Raw genomic sequence first — 23381 nt, 5'->3', positions numbered from 1 at the left:
GGGAAATATTCTCTGTCTACCTCAGTCATAATCAAATAAGTCATCATCTGGTAAATCTTTCTCTGCTCAGTTCATTGTTTCTAACAAACCCAACAAGAACTATTTTTGTTGTTCTACCTGCTTCTTAAGTAAACCTCCAAACTTAAATTAAATTTTAAATAATATAAATGTATATTATTCATATTTACTATTTTATATTCATAAAGTTTGTTATTTAATAATGTATATTCATGAAATTTATTATTATTTTTCAAGCATCTTGAATTCAGTTCATGTTAGGATTAGTTAAATACTAATAAATCTACACTATTTATTCAGAGATTTGATACATTAGATTCTTGACTTACATGGATAAATAAAGACATGATAAATTGGCTCCCTGATTTTGGTAGGCTTGAATTCTGTTTTATCAAATTCATCATTATTCTGTTCAACTCTGCCTTTATTTTGTTGTGATTGTTGAGTCTTCTTCACTAACTCTAATTCACTTTTTCTTCACTTCTAATTTGTGCTTTGTTTTTTCATTCATTCAATTGTGATATTTTGCATTACTATTATGAAGTGTATTAATCTTAACAGAAGCTTTTATTAATACCATAGACTGACTTGATGGGGTTTGGTTGAAAGATTACCATTAAACTGATTTGATTGTTATTTAACAAAGGTTCTTAGACTGATTTCTAGCAGTGGTGCGTTTTTACTACAAGACTACTAAAAAATGACTTAAAAATTAAATTTGGGTATGATTTTGAGCCTTTTCAAGAACTTTTAGTTGTTTAAAGCAGTACATGTAAGTTAAGTGTATAGCATATTATTAATCTAAACTTATTTGGGGAGTTTATGATGGGAATTTTATAAACTTATTTAAATTGTTAACCATTGATAATTTTATGCAACATTCATTGTTATAACTTTTAAAATCTTTTATCATATTACAGGGGTGATACATCTGCCAGGGTACAAGACATTGCTTTTTCTAATGATTCTCGATGGGTAGCTGTTAGCTCTTTACGAGGGACCACTCATGTCTTCCCAGTTACACCTTATGGCGGGCCAATTGGGGTTAGAACTCACACAACACCTCATGTTGTCAATAGACTTTCTAGGTAAGTAGCATTTCATTTTTTTCTGGAGTTTTTTATGAGGACTTTTTAAATATATACTGTCCCTCCAAAAATTAAACATAGAATTATTAAAATTTCAGTAAAAGCTTTATCATCGCATTAATAAATAAACGTACAGTAATCTTTTGTGATGACTTTATTGGGTCAGTGAGAATATAAACTACCAAAAATACTGTTCAACTTGATGTTGAAATCTTGCAATTGGGAGTATTTATTGTGTGATGTGCTTTATGTTAAGTGTTAAAAAATTAGTTTTAAATTGTACTTACAATGCCTGTAAAATTTATTGGTATTTAAAAGCGGTGAGCTAATTACCACTAATTACTGTTTATTAAAATTATATTAAGGAATCAGTATATTGTAGTAGCATCATAAGGTGCAATAATGTTTTTGAAAATACTCTATTTTTGTTTGGGAAGATAAGACTACTTAAATGTTAGATTCAGATTAGCAGTATTATTAAGATGTAAACATATAGTTCATCTGTTGATAAGAAAACACATGTAAATTTAGATTCTCGCGTCGTGATGTAGAAAGTGTTGTGCATCGGGGTAGTATTCTCGATCCCTTGCTTTTTTTTTGTTTTTTATTAATAACCTGCTTCAAAATCTTGAGCCATTCACATTGTAATCCCTTTTCACAGATGACACAAATGTAACTGCATCTAAGGATAATTATTTAAAAGGAATTGAGAATTTTATGATAGCAACTCAAAAAATTATTCAATGAGTGGATTGTAACCATCTAACTTTAAATATGGATGAAACCATTGCCTTGTACTAGTCAGGTAGATGTAACATTTATAATTGTGTGAATAGAATTCCCATTAATAATTATGACAGTATTTCTGTTGTCCATTTTTTTTTTTAGATATTTTTCTGGATGACAAGTTGTCGTGGGATGATGAAGTGGATTTAATCAGTAACAAAATTAAACTGTACTGTTTTGCTCTGAAGTACTTTCAAATCTGAAAAACAATCAGATTTGAATTATTTTTAGAATTATTAATTAGATGTGAATTATTTTATAGTAGTTTTTTTTATATCTAATGTATTACTTTGAACATTATTTGATGTTTTTTTTTTTATTTAAATAAATAATATGGAAAAAATAATTAATATGAATTTTAATGACAATTATTTTTTCTAAATTTTTTTTGATAATTATTTTTATTCTCCTTGTTTTATATTTTTATCTTATTATGACATAATTTATATAGTATGTTATTATATACTGATCAGAATAAAAAAAAAAATATTTATTTATTGATACAGTAATAGTCATGATTATTTTGTATGCAATTTATTTTGTTGTCAAGAGCAGTATGTTACTTTTATCACCTGCTCTTGAAATGTGTTAGTGGTAATGAAAGTCCTTGCAAGAATTTTTTTTGTACTTTAATTTTAAGGAACAGCAAGTATATTTGACTGCCAAGATTGATTGTATGGTAATAATAAATTGAGAATAATGATAGTAATGAAAGAACTAAGAAATTATACAGGTTAAAACACAGATATTTCAAAAGAAAAAAAGCAACAGTTACTCACTAAAGAATTTATGAGGTGGCTTGCAATGAGAAATTAAGTACTAGAGATTACTCTAAAATGTAGATGTGATTTGCCTAGAGGATTATTGCAGTAAAAAAGAGAAATCTTGATAGCAAACATCTAAGATATAAATTTTATGAAAATTTATAAAATATAAATTTTATGAAAATTATTTTATAAAATAATATTCTTGATTTTTAAAAAATATTAATTTTTGTTCTTTTACTTTTCCTAGTTAACCCATTTACTGCCTTTGAAAAGAAAGGCTGTTATACTCTTTGCCAACATAACAGCATTTCTAAAATAACTATTAGTTTCTGTGATTGTTTCTTAATATATATTTTATTGAAAAATATTTAAAAATAAATATTTCTACAAGTTGCAATTATAACAATAAAATTTATTATAAGTTTATCTCCTTAATTATTGTCTTTTAATGAAAATATTCTAATAAATTATTTTATCTCTTCCTTAAACTTTTAAGTATGCTGAAACTTTTATTTACAGTTTGGATATTGTGTAGTTTTCATGTTAGGCATATGAGAATCATTAGATCACAATGACCTGAAATATTTACTCATCATGTTAATGGTACTAAGATTAAATTTATTTTCTCCCTCTTTTTTTTTATGATGTTTAGAACTAATATTTTTCATAGTGTACATTTTAAACTAGTAACAAAAATCCCAATATTTTGAATTTAATTTATTGTTTGAAAGAGATTGATGCAGTTCTTATGTAAAGTGATGTTTTCACATTTTCTGAGTTTAAATAAGTATGTTACGAAATTTCAGGAATATTTTTTGTTGTGCATTGTTGCCATTGTGGCTGTAAATGAATTAATAATAAAAGGATATTTTTCCAAATTTTTTATCATAATTCTTAATGTGAACTTTTAAATTTTGATTTTCATTATCTGCCCTGATACTTTCATGATTGAAATGCATGTAAAGTGCCTGAGATAGAAAAGATGTACTGGTCACTGTTGCTCTTTCTGAGAGTAGTGATATTATACTGTGAATACTATTAGTGAATAGAGCGTAGATATTTGTTGCGAGGTTGATGATCTTCCTACGTTTTTTTGGTCTTGGTGTGCCAATATGCAGCAGTATGTTTGATTCAGTGAAGACAATGGGAAGCCAATTTATTCATTACTTCCATTAAATAAGCCTGGTTTGGGATGTTTATTGTTTTGAGAACAGCTGTGTCAGTTCTGATGTCATCTTTCTCAACAGTTAAAATCATATTTTATAAAATTACATTTTTATTATATTTAATTATGTACTTGTGTGACAATAATCAGGCGAAGATGTATTGTTAATTAGAACTCAACAACTTGATATCAGAATGGAGACTGAAGGTGGTATTAAGGATCAATTTGGCATTAAATTTTATGTTCAGCTGGGTCTTAATTATTTTATCCTCTTGGAAATTTTAGTGGTAACCATCTGCACATTTTATTGACACATTTTATTGAGTTTAATATTTAAATTTTTAATTTATCTGGTAGTGTAGTATTTAATTCTACTTTTCATATATTTCAGGTTTCATAGGAGTGCAGGGTTATCTGATGAGGGAGGACGTAACAGTCCAGTAGCTCATGATGGTCCACCCCTAACACCACCGTTGCCGCCACGCACATTACCGACTTCACATGCAATTACTGTGCAAGCACTTGCTCAGTTACGTCACCAGGTTGCTACACCTTCATCTGAGGATGCAATGGTGCGATTAACTGTTTGCTTTGCACCACCTCGATCTTGCTTACCTGGACTACCTCCATCCTCTGTGCCACCTACTAAAAACAGTCGACGTGCTCTTGATAGTTTATATGTGATGGCTTGCCATGGCCGTCTTATTCAGTATGACCTGGATCCTCGGCATATTTCTGGTATGTGTACTAACATTATGTTTATTTATTTAATTTTTTTAAGTAAATTTTTTCATTACCATACTTTATAATCTGTGATTCTGTGATTTACCATTATGTAGCAGAATTGTTTTATTTTTCTCTGCCTTTCATCAGGTAGCAGCTGAAAACACTCAATTTTTCTTCCTCCTAAGTGTCATTTACCTCCTTATAGCTTCTTCTCTTTCTGATGTTCCTTATTCCTCTACCTCATTTTTCTGCATGATCCTCGGTTTGAAATAGTTTCTACATAGAAATTGCAATTTTATTTCATAAAAAAAAATTCAGGAAGTCCCTTTTTTCATGCTTTTTTTATAGACTACTTTTATATATGATTAGGTAAAACATTTCTTTTATTACGTTCAGTTAAACAGTTATGCAAGTTTCATTTAATTCATGAAAAAATTACTGTAATGTTTTATTACTTGCTCATTTTTTACTATTACTTTATTATTTTCATAATATTATTTATTTTATCTCTTTTAATGCTGTATTTTTGTTTATAGGTGTTGCCAAAGATCGTATATGTGATGATACAGCTATTGAACTCTGGGTTGATCCAAAAGCTGAATGGATACTCTTGAGACCACCATTATTTAACCCCTTACAACCACCAGTCAGCTCATCTAATCCATTACTTGCTACACGACCTGAAAATGCCAGGCACTCCAATTATATGTCTGATAAATCTTCACAAAATTCAGATGAACATTGGTTATCTCAGGTAGAATTATTTTGTATATATGTTGTGCGTATTTTTAAGGATTTTGTATTAATTAAAAACTCTTCATCATGGTAATTTTGTATAATGTTTGTAAATTAAAAATGTTATTATTTTACAAGTATAACTAGCTTTTTAAATCTACCACAGTTATTAGTGCTAAAATATTGGCAGAGTTTGTTTTTTGTTATTACAAAATTTTTATAAGGAAGCTGACTACGTTTTATAAGTTTGACTACGTAAAAGTTTTCTTTCTATTCTATTATACCTAAGATACATGCATGTAGAATTTTAAGTTCTAGGAATCCTTGAGTAGAAAAATAATATTTTATCAAATAAAAAGAATTTTTTTGTTTTTCACTTAAAAAATTATAGTTAAGACCATACTATGAGGTTTAGCTGAAATTTAATGCACACTGGAACATAATGGGAGAACAAAATGCTGCACAAAGTGTTGGGTGCTATTATTTTGTATTTTCATTCCCTTACTATTAAAATTTCGAAGCACATTAACCCATGCCGTCTCATTTTCTGCCAATTGCTTTTGATATTGAATCGAGTACACTTAATACGTCAGTTATCTGAAAAAATGTGTAGTGCTTGAACTTTGAACAGTGGAAATAGTGAACACTAGTGATATTTTTCATCGCCTAAAAGCCATTTACGTGATGAAACTGTTGAGATGAGGTGGGCACTAAAAAATTGTGCATTAGAAGCTGCTAAAGCAAATATTGAGGATGAACCTTGCAATTATGACCAGTTTCTGTGACTGAAGAGAAGTTTCGAAAGGAGGTGAAAATATTCTCTTTTGGTGCTTCAAAAATGCGTGCTAAACCATTTTAAAAGATGTGCATGTTGTATTTAATAATCCATGGAGCCAGTAATTCTGCAACTTGATAATGCTTGTCCACGATTATCTCATGCAACTGTCAAATCTTTTGTGAATTTGAAATTTGAACCTATTCCACATCCTCTATACTCACTGGTTTTGGTGACATGTGATTTTCATTTTATTTGGAATTAAAGAGGAATATTAAGGGTACATATTTCACCATGGATTATTATTAACTGAAGGATGCAATGAGATCATGGGTCAAGGAAAGAGGTCATGGATCAGGTTTCTTCATTGTCGGGATGACAAAATTGGTTCATTGTTGGGAGAAGTGTGTTCCTGTAATTGTGATTATATAGAAAAATAAATTTTAGGTTTTTGTTACTTTTATTACATATTTGTTTCATTTGACTGTCTGTTCTCATTTGCAAGTTTTGAGGAACTGTGCATTACATTTCAGCTACCCATCTTATTTACTGACACTAGTATTTCAATCCATAATTATTAGCCACCAAATGATTGATTCAGTTCAATTTTATTAGTTTGAGGGAGATCCTATGCAGAGATTTTACTGATTTAGACCAAGATTTTAATTCTAACAAAGATTAAAAAACATTTTAATAAAAAAATATTATATTTGTTTTTTAAATTTTCAAGTAGTTATTGAAACTTCAAAAGTATAGTAATTTTTTATCTGGTATTTTATTTTTCAATTTTGATGCCACCCAAATTTGTCATCATAAGTTATTTTTTGAAAAAACTATAATTTTATTTTTATTTTTTAAGAAAATGCTGAAAAATGTTTTTTTTTGTATTTAAGAAATTTTGTTTGAATTACAGTGTTGATTTCTAGTGTGCTTGTTGTCTGTCTTTCTTGAGTGTATTTCTTTCAATACTCACTGTAATACAGTTCGAACTTGTATAGTAAAATTTTGGGCAACATGCTCTGTTGAAAATGCTGATCAAAGTGGAAGACTACCCAAACTGAATCAACAGAAACTGCTTGATGCTATGGCTGAAGGTCAATCAAAGTCAATGCATAAGTTAGCACAGCAGCAAGATATTGGACTCATACCGCACATAAAACTGTAAGAAAAGTACTGAAACTTTTCCCCTACAAAGTAATTTGTGTTCAAGAACTGAAACCTACAGATCTTGTCAAAAGACTAAATTATTGTCAATAGTTTAAATGTTCTATTGACCAAAATTCTGTAGGTATCTTCGACATTATGTTTTTTTACAGATGAAATATTGTCTCATCTGGGAGAGTATATTAATTCACAAAATACACAATTTTGGTTGACAACTAATCCCCATGATTTATACAAACAATCTTTTCATGAAGTGAAAATTGGAGTCAGGGTTGGTACGAATAGAATGTGCTTTATAGATCCAAAATTTTTTTTGTTGAAAATACAGTTAATAGTGATCATTATTATGCTGTTTAAACAAACCTCATTAGTCAGTTAACAGAAGTAGAAATCAATCACGGTTGGTTCAGCAAGATGGTGCCACAGCACACACATCTAACAGGCCAATGACTTTTTATGAAATGTCTTCAGTGAACGAATCATTCGAGGGGTTTCTGGCAAGATCACCCAATCTGACTCCCCCAGATTACTTTCTATGGGTGGGGGCAGCAAAACAATCAGTGTATTACAACAAACCACACTGACTGAAAAACTAAAAACCGCAATAACAGTATATGTACAAGACATTTCAGTACATCAGCTGTTTAAAATGTTTGAAAACAAATTGAAATGTGTGCAGTGTTGTATTGATATTGGAAGATGTAATTTTCAATACCTTTTATGAACTATTCCAGTTATTTTAATGCCCATTTCTATAAAATAAAGAAATAAATATACAAAGTATATTTATGTTTAAGAAAGTTTTATCATTATACTTCTATAATGCCAGTGCATAGAAACTTTTCAAATGCACCAAATGCACTGGTATAATGAAGTTTTTTGGTATGTATCATAAAAGCACCGGATAACATTTTTTTTTTACAAGAATGTTAATAGCTGATTTTTTTGTAGCCAATTTAAAAAAATGTAACCATTTTTTGTTGTAAGAAAAAAGCATTGAGACATTAGTATAGCAATATTATACAAGTAATTTCTACGTAATTAAAATCTGCTTCTTTTGGATTTTATAGTGTAGTTTGCTGTAGATACATCACTCTTGAGATTCCAGCAGTAGTCAGCTAGCATTCTTCAGTTCCATTTTTACTGGAACAAATTATCCACCATAGAACATGGTGGATATTTTCAGGTGAAGGTGTTTTTCATGTTAGACACTCGGCTCCAAGACTGATAGGGAAAAAATCCAAATGAGAATCTAAGAAGTAGATTTTTAGTGACATACATTCAAGTATTTTTAGTTTTTAAGAAGTAAGTTTTTTGTAGTTATATGCCTTATGATTTCCAAGGAGGTTGTGTACAACTTTTAAAAAAAATTTCCATACAGCAACCTTAGTCATTCAAACTGTCTTCAAATTCAGTATCATTCATTAATTTTGTTATTTACATTCCAACAAATATACTCTCCTTTATCTTAGCATCACTTATATTAGGAAACCTGTTTTTTATAAAGTGAAATCCAGTCCCATCATGATCCATTGCTTCAACAAACTTTTTTTTTAAACCTAACTTATCTGCAGTGGCGTAAAGAAAACTTTTTCAGGTTTTACTAGTACTGGACTCACCATGTTCTTCTTTCCCATAATCAACATTTCACTTTTTGGCTGCTCTTTTTTAACATAATAATTCTTTTTATTTTTGTTACCCCACTTGCAAAAGAAGCAACAAAATTTGTATACCCAATTTGTATACCAAGTAAAGTGTTATCACTTTCAGGTCTCTACAAATATGCCACAAATGTTTTCCATACTGAATCATCCTAGTACAAGTTTCATATTTTCATATGACTCCTTCATGTGAGCTGCATGAGCTAAAGGGATTGATGGGATATTGCTTACAACCTAAAGGATTTCTTTCAAATATGCATTGAGGAATTTATAAAAAGATATAATTTATCCAAATAGTGCGTATGTCCCAAAGCTTCTAGTAAAAAATCCACATCATTATAGTGAACTGCTGTCATACTGGAAGAAGAGAAATTCAAATTCACATTACCAAATTCACAGGCAGTGTGAATTTGAATTTTAAATCACTTACTTTAATATTGTGTGTAAAAGATTCCATTCTTTCAGTTATGATGTATGAATTTCTGTTTGTTTCTGGGATAAGTTTAGATCATAACAAAATCATTCAATTCTGATTGACTAATTAAGTGTGGTTCAATATATTGTATTTTCTAAAAATTCTGGGTCTTCTTTGTTCATCTTCTGATAAAACTGCACAACCTTCAACATCAACAGCTTTATTCATGTTCATCTAATTCTCATGTTTTTGGTGATACTGGAATTGGAAACTGTGAACTATGAGACACTGGTCTTATAGCACAGCGAATATCAGGACATTTAACAGTATGTCTAGCTATTATTCCTGATATTTTCATTATACAAAAGTAGCAGTTAATGAAAAGATCCTTCGGTTCTCTCCAAACCATGGGAATTGCAAATGACTTGTGATAAAATCCATTCAACTGATCAGTCAACAGTGTTACACATGAATCACTACAAATTGAGGAGCCCAGGACCTGCTCTGTCATCGTATTTTACATCCAAAATATAGTTCATTGATTTTTTATCAGTGGAGTTATATTTCTCCTTTGAGACTTTAATTTAATTCTCACCACAAATGTAGCAGAAACTGTCTGGATGGTCAATGCAACAGTATGGCATTGAATGTTTTATTAAAACGTTCACTGCAATACATCACAAACATGTTACAAAATGTTAATACCTTATACACACCTTACTGTACTGTAGTATATACACTGACTTTACAGGGAAAAATAGTCACAAATGGTAGGAAAAGTAGCTGCACTGCTAAATCTTACCCATAAGAGATAAGGTTGAGATTTTTCTCAACTTGAGAAAATACATGTCTCAGCACAAAACGCTGTTAATTGTTTACAGTATTACATCCAGTACTTTTTCACCAAAACAAAATTCATATTTCCTGTGCAATGTGTGACTAACACCTAATAATAATATTATTGTTCAGACAGTGCTGCTGCCTGGCACCATGTGCTATTAAATATTAGCTTTCTCTTCTTTTCAACGTAATTTGTTTGTATTTTATTAAACATGAGTTTTATTCATTAATTGTTAGCGCGTTTGTTTTATTCACAGTCCATTAAACATAAATGAAACATAATTTGGTCATCTGGGCCGGATATTCAGAATTTAATACATAGTGAAACTAACTAAGTTTTATAATCGTGAGTGTAATGTAAAATTGTATGTAAATTCTGTTTTTAATCAAAAAGAAAGAAATGAAATGTCTGACTGTGCAGAAGAGTCTAGAGACAGTGTAAAAGTAAAAGTGTGTCTTTAATTAATTGGTGCTGCCTTTGTGGTAGAATTGTATGCTAACAATTAATTCACTGTATGCTGACTGCTATTCATAAGTAAAATAGGTATCTTCATCATCGCTAGATGTCTTGGATTCCAATGTGGTAAGCTAACTGCCTTCTAAAGCAAAAATACTTATATTGTTAATGCCTGTTTATCTTTGCCAATATTTTGGATTTAGTTACTCAGTTATTGACTTTATATCCTGTGCCCAGATAATCATTATATAATGCAAGCCTATTACTATAACCTTTTTTTAACTTCCAGGACCACTGTTTGGTATTGCTTCAGAGGATGAGATGAATGATTTATAGTGTGTTTGAAAATGCCATGCCTGACCGGGATTTGAACTTGGGATCTTTGGATGAAAGATGGAGATGCTACCATTCGCACCACGGAGGCTGGCTACTACTATAATCTAGATAGTATTTTCTTCACTCATGTTATATGTCTTTCAGCCTTGTTCTTTGAAACATCCTCTACAAAAATCAAATCTTAATTAACTCTTATTTTTATAATTATATGAAATGTCTGATACGGATGAGGGAGATAGTACAAGCAAATGCACAGCAGATGTGCTTCAAGCCCAAAAGAAACAAAAAAAGAATCATCAAAGGGGTACTCTTAAGTGTCATCATGCGAATAAAAAGATTTATGGTATCATTTTGTATGGAAAATCAAGGTATTGAACTGTTGCAAGTAAAATTTGATCATTTAATCTCAACCTGTCATAAATATGATGAGGTAAAAATAATTTTAGAATGTAATACTGAAAATGAAGAAGCAGACATGATGAGGTAAAAATAATTTTAGAATGTAATACTGAAAAAGGAAGAAGTGGAAGACATTCTATAATAATCTTCATGAGAAAGTGCAAAAAAATATTGCCATGAAGGCATATAACCATTAAGGGCCATTGCCCTCAAAATCGTCTAATTTGTTTAAATTTATCACTCTTCCTCAAATTAACATACTGAAATTTAATGGTTCTTATGAGAATTTGTTAGCCTTTAGTGAATTTTTCTGTGCTTGTTCATAACAATGATAATTTAACATTAATACAAACATTTCATTAATTAGCATCATCCTGGACATGTTTGGCAGTTAATTGAAAATCGATCGCTTAAAGCCAACAATTATATGGTTGCATGGAGCTTATTTGAGGCCAAGTATGCAAACAAGCGTTTCATAGCATCAAAACATGTTCGCAAAATACTGGATATACAGAGTATTACCAAAGAATCTGTCATCAGCTTGGCTAATTTTATTGACTTAATTTCTAGTAATATAAGTGCTTTAAAGTCATTAAAAATCGATACAAACTATGCAGAATTTATATTAATTCAATTATTTGCACAACGCTTAGATCAATCAATCTTGGGAATCAACTTTGACAGTTGATTCTTTTCTGTCTATCGATGAATTTACTGTTTTTCTTGAAAACTGGAGACAAATGTTAGAGAGCTCTGCCTCAATATCTCAAAGAAGTCCATTACAGAAATATGTGGAATCTTCCTCCTTTTTTAAATATTCTAATCAATCCAGGTAGAATAAAAATAATTATCAGGCGCAAAGAAATCTCATCTATTGTATAAAAGTGTAAATTTTCTGAAGTTACCTAATGGTGGTAAAAAATCATTTGTCAAAAAACACAAGCTATGCTTTAATTACCTTAATGACAATCAGAATGTTAAAGATTGTTGTAAATTTTGTATAAGCAAAAACACCATTGAATTTTACATGATAAGCGAAAATTTGAAATTGAGTCTAATCGTAACGCTACTGAAAATAATTCTAAGGGCAAAAATGATATTGACAACAGAGGCACTGTTGAAAACGATGCTTTAAATTTTAATACAAATGCAAGTAGCAATTATTGTAGTTTAAAAATTCAAAGTGCAACTCAGATTTTACTTGCTATGGCTGTCATTAGGGTTAAAGATTCAGAAAATCGATTGCAATCCTGCCATGTATTTATTTGATGCCGGCCCTCAAGCCAGTTTTATTACTGAAAACATGGTGCAGTGTTTAAGACTAGAACTACATCGAGAAGATTTACAGATCTTCGGAAAAAATAACGTTTCCGCTATGACAAAATGTAGTGTAAATATTGAATTATACTCAAAGTATGAGAATTATTCTACTTCTATTAAATGTTTTGTTCTACCGTGTATTACAAGTTTGATGTCCACTGCACATACAAATACAAATACTTGGAGATTTTTGAAGTCTGTGACACTTGCAGATAGTAATTTTAATACACCCGGTAATGTAGACATGTTAGTTGGATCTGAATTATACTTACATACACATACTTGCATACTGTACTTACACAAAAAGGGTCAAATCAAGAAAGGTGAAAATTTTCAGTTGTTCAAGAAACTAAATTAGGTTGGGTAATTGCTTGAAGGTTACCATCCACAAATACAGAAGAAAAACCTTGCATAACATTATTAGTCAATTCCGAAATGAATATTCAAAATCAATTGAAGAAGTTTTGGGAATTAAAAGAGATTGTCACTAAAACTCGCACCAAAGAAGAAAACTTAATGAACAGCACAAGATATATTGTGCAGTTACCAAGAATTCCAAACCATGTTCCTCTAGATAACTCTCCCAACAGTGCCCAACATAGATTCCTGGTTTTAGAGAGAATACTGAACAAAGCCATTACCTTATGAACTGTTTACAACAATTTTATCAATAAATACCTTCAACTTGGTTATATGCAGATGATTCCACCATCAATACAAAAGGATTATTCAACATGTAGTAGCGATATTGAGAATCCATATTACCTACCACATCATGCGGTGTTTAAAGAAAATAGCACTACAGCAAAAACACCATTAGTCTTTGACAAAGGCGGAAAATGGAATATCACTCAATGGTACTTTGATGAGAGGACCTGTTGTCCAACAGGACATAATATCAATCGTTTTATGGTCTAGAATGCATGTTTATGCTATGACTGTGGATGTTGCGAAGATGTACTGACAGGTGTGTGTTAACCAGAAAGACTATGACTTGCAACGTATTTTGTGGCGAAGCTCAAGTGATGAAGAAATCAAACACTATTAATTGACACTGTCACATATGGAATTGCATCTGCCTCATTTCTTTCAGCAAGATGTATAATTCAGTTAGCTGATGAAAATTCAGAAAAATTTTCAAGGGCTTCAGAAACAGTCTCCAGAGATTTTTACGTGGATGATATGCAAACTGTTTGTGATAATTTAAATGAAGCAATACAATTATAAGATTAAATAATTTCAGTCCTAAAACAAGCTGGATTTGATTTACGCAAATGGTGTTCAAATGAGACCACGCTTTAAATTCTGTGGCTGAATTGGACAATGCTAATCAAGATATTTATACTTTTAAATTCATTTAATTTCTCTAATCAAGATATTAATACTTTAGGTTTAATCTGGGATTATCAGAAAGATATGTTGCATTTTCAAATAAACTACAAAAATCACAATGGTCTATTCACTGGAATGGTACGAAAATGGGTTAGAAATTTTAAAGATGTCCGCCAGAATGTTCATAATGAGGAATGAATGGACGACCTTCTGTCATTACTAAAGATTTGGTGCAGAAAGTTGATGAAAAAGTGAGAGAGAACAGACGCTTTACAATTTCTTCGCTATCTGAAGAGTTTCCTCAAGTTCCAAGAAATTATGATCCATGAAATTATGATCGAACGCTTAAATTATCGAAAATTGTGCTCATACTGGGTACTGAAAATGTTGACTGAAGTGCACAAAACTAAACGTTTAGGCATTGTGTTGACTTTTCTTGAGCGATGCAATGTAAAGGGTGATGATTTTTTAAGCCACATTGTCACATGCGATGAAACATGGTTGGCTTACATTACATTGAAATTGAAGCAGCAATTCTTGGAATGGCGGCATTCAACATCACCCAAGAAAATGAAGTTTAAGCATGAAATTTCAGCCTGGAAAATCATGTGTATGGTGTTTTGGGACAGGAAGGGAGTGTGCTGGTGATGTTTTGGCCTTGTGGTGACACAATAAACTGAGTATAGTAAATATATACTGAGGAATACTGTGGAATATATACTGAGTGAGTAAAAGGATCCATTTGCTTCATGAAATTGCTCATCCATATGCGGCTTATCAAACTAAAAAACCCATCACATCATTTGGTTGGGAACAACTTGTTCACCCTCCATACAGTCCTGATATAGCGCCTGGCGACTACCATTTGTACCTGCATTTGAAGAAACATCTGGGTGGTCAGTGCCGTGATGACGATGATAGTGTCAAAGCGACGACCATGTTGCAGGTGATAGTCAGGTGGCAGACTTGTGTGACGACTGAGTTTAAAAGCTGGTTGCACGATACGACAAGTTCCTTAATATTGGTGGCAGTTATGTGGAAAAGTAGATTAAAGTAGTACAGGCTTTCACATAAAAATAAAATGGTTAAGAATAGTGTACTTGTTTCTTTTTAATTTCAAAACTGTACTTACTTTAAAAACATGCCTCATACTTTCCCAAGGAATGAGTGCAATTGAATTACAAAATAATAAGTTATGGTGAAAAGGTCCTTTTTGGTTAGGCTTGCAAGTGGAAAATTGGAATTAGAAACCTGCACAAGAAATTAATTTTGAATCATTAGATTGTTTAAATGAACTTCATAATGAATCCACATCACTAATTACAAGTAACAGCTAACTTGATAGATTTATTAGATTTAACTCTATGCCAATTTAAAAATAATCAAAATAAAATTAATTGTAAGCATGTTTTATCTATTGAAAAGAAGGAATTTATTTTAATGCAATGTATTATTCAGACTCCAAATATTCTTTTTCAAATGGAAATTAAAGAATTTCATCTGTATCTAAAGTAAGCAAACTATATTCGTTGCATACATTCATAGATGGAAACAGTTGTTTAAGAGTGGGAAGAAGATTGCAATTATCTGATTTGAATTTTGACCATAAGCATCCTATCATTCTTCCACCAAAATCTAATTTAACTAAGTTAATAATTGAAAATGCACATCTTAGGCTTTTGCTTGCAGGGCCTCAATTACTTCATTCTCAAGTTCGTGAGAAATACTGGATAATCAATGGTAAAAGCATCATCAGATCAATTCTTCACAGATGTCTGACATGTTGTCGATTTAAGGTAAAACAATCTCAACAATTAATGGGACAACCGCCAAAATGACGCACTGAAATTACTTACAAGCCATTCTGTGGAATAGACTACGTAGGACCTTTGATAATACATCAAGGTGGGCAGCGCTTAAACATTAGGATAATGTTATGTTGCAGTATTTGTTTGCCTACCTACCAAAGCTATACAAATAGAATTAGTCAGTGATTTATCAACCGATGCATTTATAGCTGCATTAAGAAGATTTATCTCAAGAAGAGATCTGTATTATAACCTATACGTTGATAATGGGATGAATCTTGTCAAAGCCAATAATTCACTTCATTCAATGTATAAATTTTTAAATAATGAGAACGAAAGAAAAAAAATAGCAAATTTTTCATCCAATGGGAATCAGTGGCACTTTATTCCACCAAATTCACCACATCGCGGAGGCTTATGGGAAGGCGTGGTAAAGTCAATGAAATATCATTTGAGATGTGTGGTAGGAAATTTAGCTTTGACCTTTGAGGAAGTCGTTACTATATTGTCACAAATAGAGGCTTGTCCTAATTTTCTCTCCCTTTGTACATTATTTTCCAATTCCTGTGATCCCCAACCTCTTAACTCCAGGACACTTCCTAATTGGTGGTCCTCTTTCTTTTCTACCTAATCCTAATGTAACTGATGTACCTTTAAACAGGCTTAACAGATGGCAGTTAGTTCAGTGAAGTATTCAGACCATCTGGCACCGATAGTTATCTGATTACCTATCTCAACTACACAATGTTTCAAATGGAGAGCTGAGCATCCATCACTTCAGCATGGAGCTCTAGTTTTATTAAGAGAGAATAATACGCCACCACTGCAGTGGAAACTACGTGTTATTGATGACATACATCCTGGACCAGACAACCTTTGTTTGAGTAGCTACAGTTTGTACGTCAACAGGGACTTGTAAAAGATCCATTGCATATCCATTACTCACCAGTGACAGAAATTTTTTATTATTGTTTAATTTATTAATTATTCCTCTGTTTGTTATTTTTTATATTCAGTTTAATGTTTTTGAACTTTAAGAAATCATATCGATTTCTGATGGGTGGTAAGTTCAGGCAGTGCTGCTGTCTGGCACCATGTGATGTAAAATATTATTTTTCTTCTTTTCAACATAATTTGTTTATATTTTATTAAACATGTGTTTTATTCATTAATTGTTAGTGCGTAACTCGCAATCACACGATACAGCCTAGTCGCTAAGTTTATTGAATTCAATCTTATTATATTAAGATGTATTAAAATGTAATTGTTAATTCGAATCAGTGTTTGTTTTGTTCACAGTCCACTTAACATAAACGAAACAATTATTTTTCATGGTTATTTTTCAACTCTTTATTATAGTTTATTTAGCAACTTAATAGCTGCAATAAATAAAGTAAATAATATATTGTATTTTCATTGTTCTTGCACTTCATTGTATTCATTGTACTTGCTGGAAAATAGGAAGGGCAGTTACAACAAATCTGAGGCTTACAGGAAAATTCTGACTTCATATTTGGAATCAGTGCCCAAATATACACAAGATTTTGCCAATATTGTCTATGTAACAAAATCATTGACCAATATTCTAGGAAACATTAGTGTTTATACAAATAAACAGATTCTAATGGTTAATGAAACTGGTAAAGAAGATTTTTCTCAGGAACTGTTTACAGAATTTTATTACTTAAAAACTAAAACTAGATACCATTCTGATTACTAAACATACTAAACTATCTCGTCACTAGATACTGTGGAAGAAGTATAAATAAAAGTGAAGAAGTGGAAGAAGTATAAATAAAAGAGTTTTTTTTTTTTAGAAATCGTAGAAACTGTATGCATGTTTTAGTACAATTGTGTAGCATGAATCAATAGTGTAGTTCAGTAGTGAAGCAGAAACTTAACTGTTGAACATTGTAGGAGAGCAATATTGAATAATCAGTATTTTTTCTGCTCAACAAAGCTTGTGTGTCAGAGTATGAAATAAAAATTAACAATTTAAATTCTAGATTTATTAAAAATACTTTGTGAAAGTTTTCAATAAAAAAAAGGAATTTGTAGTCTCTTTCCTTAAATTTTGGTTTTATCTTTGCATCTTTTGGTTTAAGGTTTGTGATTGATGTCCCTATCTTTCTTGAGATAAATTTTATTTAACCAATCTATGTAAGAGCTTCCAAACTGTGCGAATTAAATCATGGTGGGCAGTCTGAATTGCAGCTTTAAATGATTTCAATGTATTTAACGTAATTTATGATTTCTATCAAGATTGCCTGAAAAGACAACATTTTGTATCTCAGCAATCATTGTATAGTATTTCATAAGTACTATTTATTTGTCAGTTAATATTTTTTATTATTATCATCTCTTTTTTAATTTATTTACTTATCTCTTCAAATTTTTTCTGCTATGTTAACCAATGATTGTTTAAAAATTGAAATGACTAAGTAAAAAATGTTTTAAGTAATAATCGAAAAAAACTTTTTTTTTTGTGCAATTTTATTTTCCAAAATTAATACTTATGTGTTTGTTAATCTATTTTTAGAATTGCAGTTAAAGTATTTTAATATTTTGTTAATGTATGTAATGTATGTAATTTGAGATTACTTTTACAAAATAACCATTTGTTTTAGGTTGAAATAATGACACATGCAGGTCCACACAGAAGACTTTGGATGGGTCCACAATTTACTTTTAAAACATACAGCCATCCTTCAAGGTAATTTAATACAATTTTACATGATTGTTTCAGATTTATTGGTTTTCTTTTTTAAATTTGTTAATTGTAATTTAAACGATTTTTTATACTGATAAATTTCCTGTGTAGTAAGGGTCTAAAAAATGTCAATGGATGTTTATATATTTTTATGTAGAAATTAATGTATCCTGATATATTGACCATTGAACTATTGTATTTTTGTTTTTGCTGAGTTGCTGGGATTGAAATGTTAGTGAAAAAATTTATTACTGTAATTGTGTAAATCTAATTTAAAATTCAGAACAAACAATTATATTTTTTAGAAACTGAAAATTACTAATTAATTATTACTTTAAACAAATCAAAAATATACATTCCTCTTTGTACTTTAGTTAAAATCGTTTGTTGTGTCAGTATCTCTGGTAAATATTGTGGGATTTAAGCGAGGTGAATAACAGCTATAGAAACGTGTGTTATGGTACACAGTGTTATGGTACACAATTAAGTTCCTGGACATTAAAGTGAATTTATTTTTTAATGAAGTACCATTAAAAAAATACAATAAATAAAATATTTTTATTATTACCTTTATTCAATATAAACCTCATAGCATGGTTGTTTATATATCATTTGTATTGATAGTACAATTGGTTGAATGTAGGACAAAATGCTTTCTTTGACAAATTTCTATTTGCATGTATGGTTTTTTTGGTGCAATGAGACATCCTTGAATCTTTTCCTTTTTATTGCCATTTTTATTTTAGCAAAAAACAAAAAAAATTTAGCCAGTTTTAAATCTGATTAGTAGGGTGGACAAAATAAGATTTTTCTTGTTTTGCCAAAAACAAGGAGTAGGCAATTGTCATTTAAAAAAGTACCATTTTCTCTAAACTAAGGTCTAATTGGATGGGTAAGTGGTCAACTGCATTATCAATTAAAGTAAAATTTACTTTTAGTACAAATTCTTGATAAATAGTACCTTTTGCATAAGAAAACAATGATTAGGATTATTTATATTTACAAGTTTTTGAGACTTACTTTCTGAATATTCAGTTTCTTTGGTTTTCGTCAAGTTGCACTTTCATTTTGATGTTTTATTTTTGGATTGAACATAAAGCACTAACTTTCGCAATCCATTACAAAAATCCATTTAAGAGATTTCCATTGTCATCAATTTTAATGTCTTCAACAGAAAATGCAGCCCATGAATTTTTTTTTTATTCCAGATTAACTAATGAAGAACCCAAATTGTATATACGAGGATACGAGGTGCGACAATAAAGTAATGAGACTGATGTGAAAAAAAATGTTGCTTACCGTTTTAGTCATGTTTAGTGTTGTCTCCTTCAAAGTAGTTCCCCTCTAATTGCACACACTTATTCCAGCGCTTCTGCCATTGATGGTAACATTTCTGGAACTCATCTTCTGTAATATCCTCCAAGACCCTCGTCACAGCTTTTTGGACATCTTGTGTTGTTTGAAAATGGTGTCCCTTGACCGCCATTTTGACTTTTGGAAATAGAAAAAAGTTGCACGGAGCGATATCTGGTGAATAAGGTGGCTGTGATAGTACTGAAATTTCTTTTGAGGTTAAAAATTGCTGTACTGACAGAGCAGTATGGGATGGCGCATTATCGTGATGCAGAATCCAATTATCAGCAATGTTGGCACGGACACGAAGAACTCGTTTACGAAGTCTTTCTAAAATTTCTTTGTAGAAATATTGGTTAACTGTTTGTCCAGGAGGCACCCACTCTTTATGAACAATTCCCTTGGAATCGAAGAAGCACACAAGCATGCATTTCACTTTTGACTTTGACATGCGAGCTTTTTATGGTCTGGGTGATCCCTTTGAGCACCATTGCAAACGTTGGTGTTTTGTCTCTGGATCGTATTGAAAAAACCAACCTTCATCATCAGATCACGACTCAACAAATCTGGATTGATTTTCGTTTGCTCCAACAGATCGGCTGCCACATTTTTCCGTGTTTCTTGCTGTTGTTGTATGAGATTTTTGGGACCATTTTTGCACAAATCTTTCTTATACCAAGATCTTCAGTTAATATTAGACAAACCGTTTCTCGATTGATGTTGAGTTCTTCTGCAATCATTTTCACGGATAATCTTCGATCAGATTGTACGATTTCATGCACCCTGGTCAAGTTGATATCTGTCCGTGAGGTTGATGAAGACCGTCCACTGCCGTCTTCATCTTCAACATTCGTTCTGCCTTCACTAAAAATTTTATGCCACCGAAAAACTTGTGCTCTTGATATAACCTCCTCTCCAAAAGCCTTCTGAAGCTTACCATAAGTTGTCGTTTTCACCCAATTTATCACAAAAAGAATGGCATACCGTTGCGCAATATTTTACGGTTTCATTTCTGTGACGAGAGACACAAACACGTGTTCACTTACTGAACACCTGTTCAGCATAACTCATGACTGAGCAGTTGCATCAATGTGCCGCTTGGACTAGAAGTAGCTTATAGACCAAGGTCAAAGATAGTGTGCTTACGCAAGCTGCAGGGTTGCCACATCTTGCAAAGAAAAATCAGTCTCATTACTTTATTGTCGCACCTCGTACACCCTTTCTTTTTGGATATTTAACTAAAATCCTGTGTTGCTATCTTTTTATTAATCCCTGTCACTTCTAACATCTGCGTTAATCAAAATATTGTAAATCACCAATTTGTGTATTCAGGAACTCAAATAATAACTTGTTTGTTCACTGTTAACGATTGTTTTTTTGCCCTTCTTTGAACTATTTTTGCTTTTCATATATGTAAATAGTTACACTCAACTTAAATTTTCTCTTTGTTGTCAATTTTAAACATTTCTAACATTATAGTTGATGATTTATCTAATTTTACACAAAGTTCCAAGTAAACAGACAACAAAAAAAATAAACCTCACCTCAACAATTAACTGTCAAATTATTTTTTTTCCAGTCTGTAATGTCCATGATATAATCACATTAAACAACAAAACTGACATTATTTCTTAATAAGCAAGTTGTGTGTATGTAAAAATAATTTGGTGCGACAATACTTTATGTGTATAAGAGATCTTATTCTGTCTGATGTTTCAGATTCTGACCAGTTTGTCATATGATAATGCTTGGATCTTAACTGCTCATTATATTTAGAGATATACTTATATTTTGGTTAGGACAAAGAATAAAAATTAATTTTTAAATTATGAGTTAAGTTCTTTTTGTGTCAGTTTATGTAATGAAAAGGGACTGATAACTTTTTTCATAAAATTTTGTTTAGCAAATCAATTTTATATACACTTTTCCATGTGGTTTGTGATAGCATTTCAAAAGTTAACTTCAAAAGTTATTTATGATGATGTCTGTGTTTATAAATTTTAGTATTAGATTCTTTTGAATTAAAGAACATGAAGTTAAATTCTACAACTTGCTTATTGTGAAATAATGTCTATTTTGTTGTTAATAAAATGTAATAATTATTACATTTTGAAAATGTATTAAAATGATTATAATGTATAATGATTAAAATGATTATACATTGTGAAAATTCAATCTTAAATTATATCCAATAAATTTGTTCGAACATTTCTTCCATTACTTAAAACAATGTTTGAACTCCTTTTTTGTTTTACCTTTCAAGACATTGGCTGTTTTTTGTTTCCTCTATCATGCCAAATTTCTTTCCCTTGAGGCCCCTTTTCACCCTTTAAAATAAGAAGAGGTCACAAGTTGTGAGATTGAGCAAATATGGAGGGTGGAGCAAGGAGATCATTCCGTTTCTTGCCAAAAGCTGCTGTATAATAATATTTCAGTTGTTTCCACTGTTTTTTCCTAAAAGAAAACAACTTTGATGGATGTGCATAGCTGTTTATGATTTTCAGCCATTTCGTTTTCACCAAAATTGGAAAAAACAGCAGTGTTGAAAATTCACTGTGCTTCTGTAGTACCTTGTGGGAAAATATTGCATTGCAAACTGACTGGAAGAGTTCCACCTATACTCTTCCAGCGGCAGAATTGTGAAGTACGACCTTATCCTCCTCCATCACAATATAATTCTCATTATTTTTGGGTCCCTCCTCATATTATTTAGCTACAGTGTGAAGGATTAATTTAAATTTGCTTAGTCATATGTACATATGAATAATATGTATAATATGAGAAGATATGCTTAAAATGAGAAGATACTCTGTAATTGATCAACATAAGTATTTATATAGAAAGAAATTATAGATTATGTTACAAAGTATAATTAATATATATTTTCCATTATTTTCATATGTAAAGTCATTTTAATCATTAAAAAAAGACGAATGTTCTGTAATTCAGAACAACCTAATTCTACTCTCTTTGCATTGGTATTTTCTTGGAAAACTGCTGTAACATTCAGAAATATGATTTGATGATGTATCATTCATATCCTACGTCCCATTTATAATGAAATTATGATGTATTTGGCATTCATCATCTCTTTCCGTGATTAATGTAAGTTGTGAACTGAATAGGTGTGTGGGGCATTCAAAAAAATTGTCACATTAATAACCTTTTTTTTTCTAAAATAGATATTTTGGTGAAAATTATTGCCAGTGATGTTATACTTCTATTAAAATAATAACAGCTTGCATCAACTTGTAGAAACAATTAGTTTATTATTAGTTGTATTAACTGATATGTTAAATCAGTTCCAATTAATATTGACAAGTATCATTTTTTATGGGAAAGGAATATAACCTTACTGAAATTCATCATCAGTTATGTGAAGTTTATGGTGTGGTGCCACCTAGATGAAAGAAAAAAATGATGCAAGTTAAGAAATGGACTCGTGGTTATTAATGATTACCAAGAGAGAAGACAATCTACTTGATGACATATGATAACATTAAATATGTTCCTGATTGAATTCTTG

At 30.8% G+C, this 23381-nt stretch overlaps 1 protein-coding gene across 1 annotated transcript in view; it reads left to right on the top strand.

Moving 5' to 3' along the window:
• The window catches only part of LOC142319303 (BCAS3 microtubule associated cell migration factor-like), a 76989-nt gene that overhangs the window by 21549 nt on the left and 32059 nt on the right, over positions 1–23381 (top strand). Inside the window, exons 8-11 of the mRNA XM_075356418.1 lie at positions 939–1106; positions 4216–4562; positions 5087–5304; positions 18420–18505. Coding sequence (XP_075212533.1) covers positions 939–1106; positions 4216–4562; positions 5087–5304; positions 18420–18505 — 819 coding nt within the window. The remainder of the gene's footprint in view (positions 1–938; positions 1107–4215; positions 4563–5086; positions 5305–18419; positions 18506–23381) is intronic.

This window comes from Lycorma delicatula, chromosome 2, assembly GCF_047948215.1.
Source record: "Lycorma delicatula isolate Av1 chromosome 2, ASM4794821v1, whole genome shotgun sequence".
Lineage (NCBI taxonomy): Eukaryota > Metazoa > Arthropoda > Insecta > Hemiptera > Fulgoridae > Lycorma > Lycorma delicatula.
This window is presented reverse-complemented; position numbering and strand designations above follow the sequence as displayed.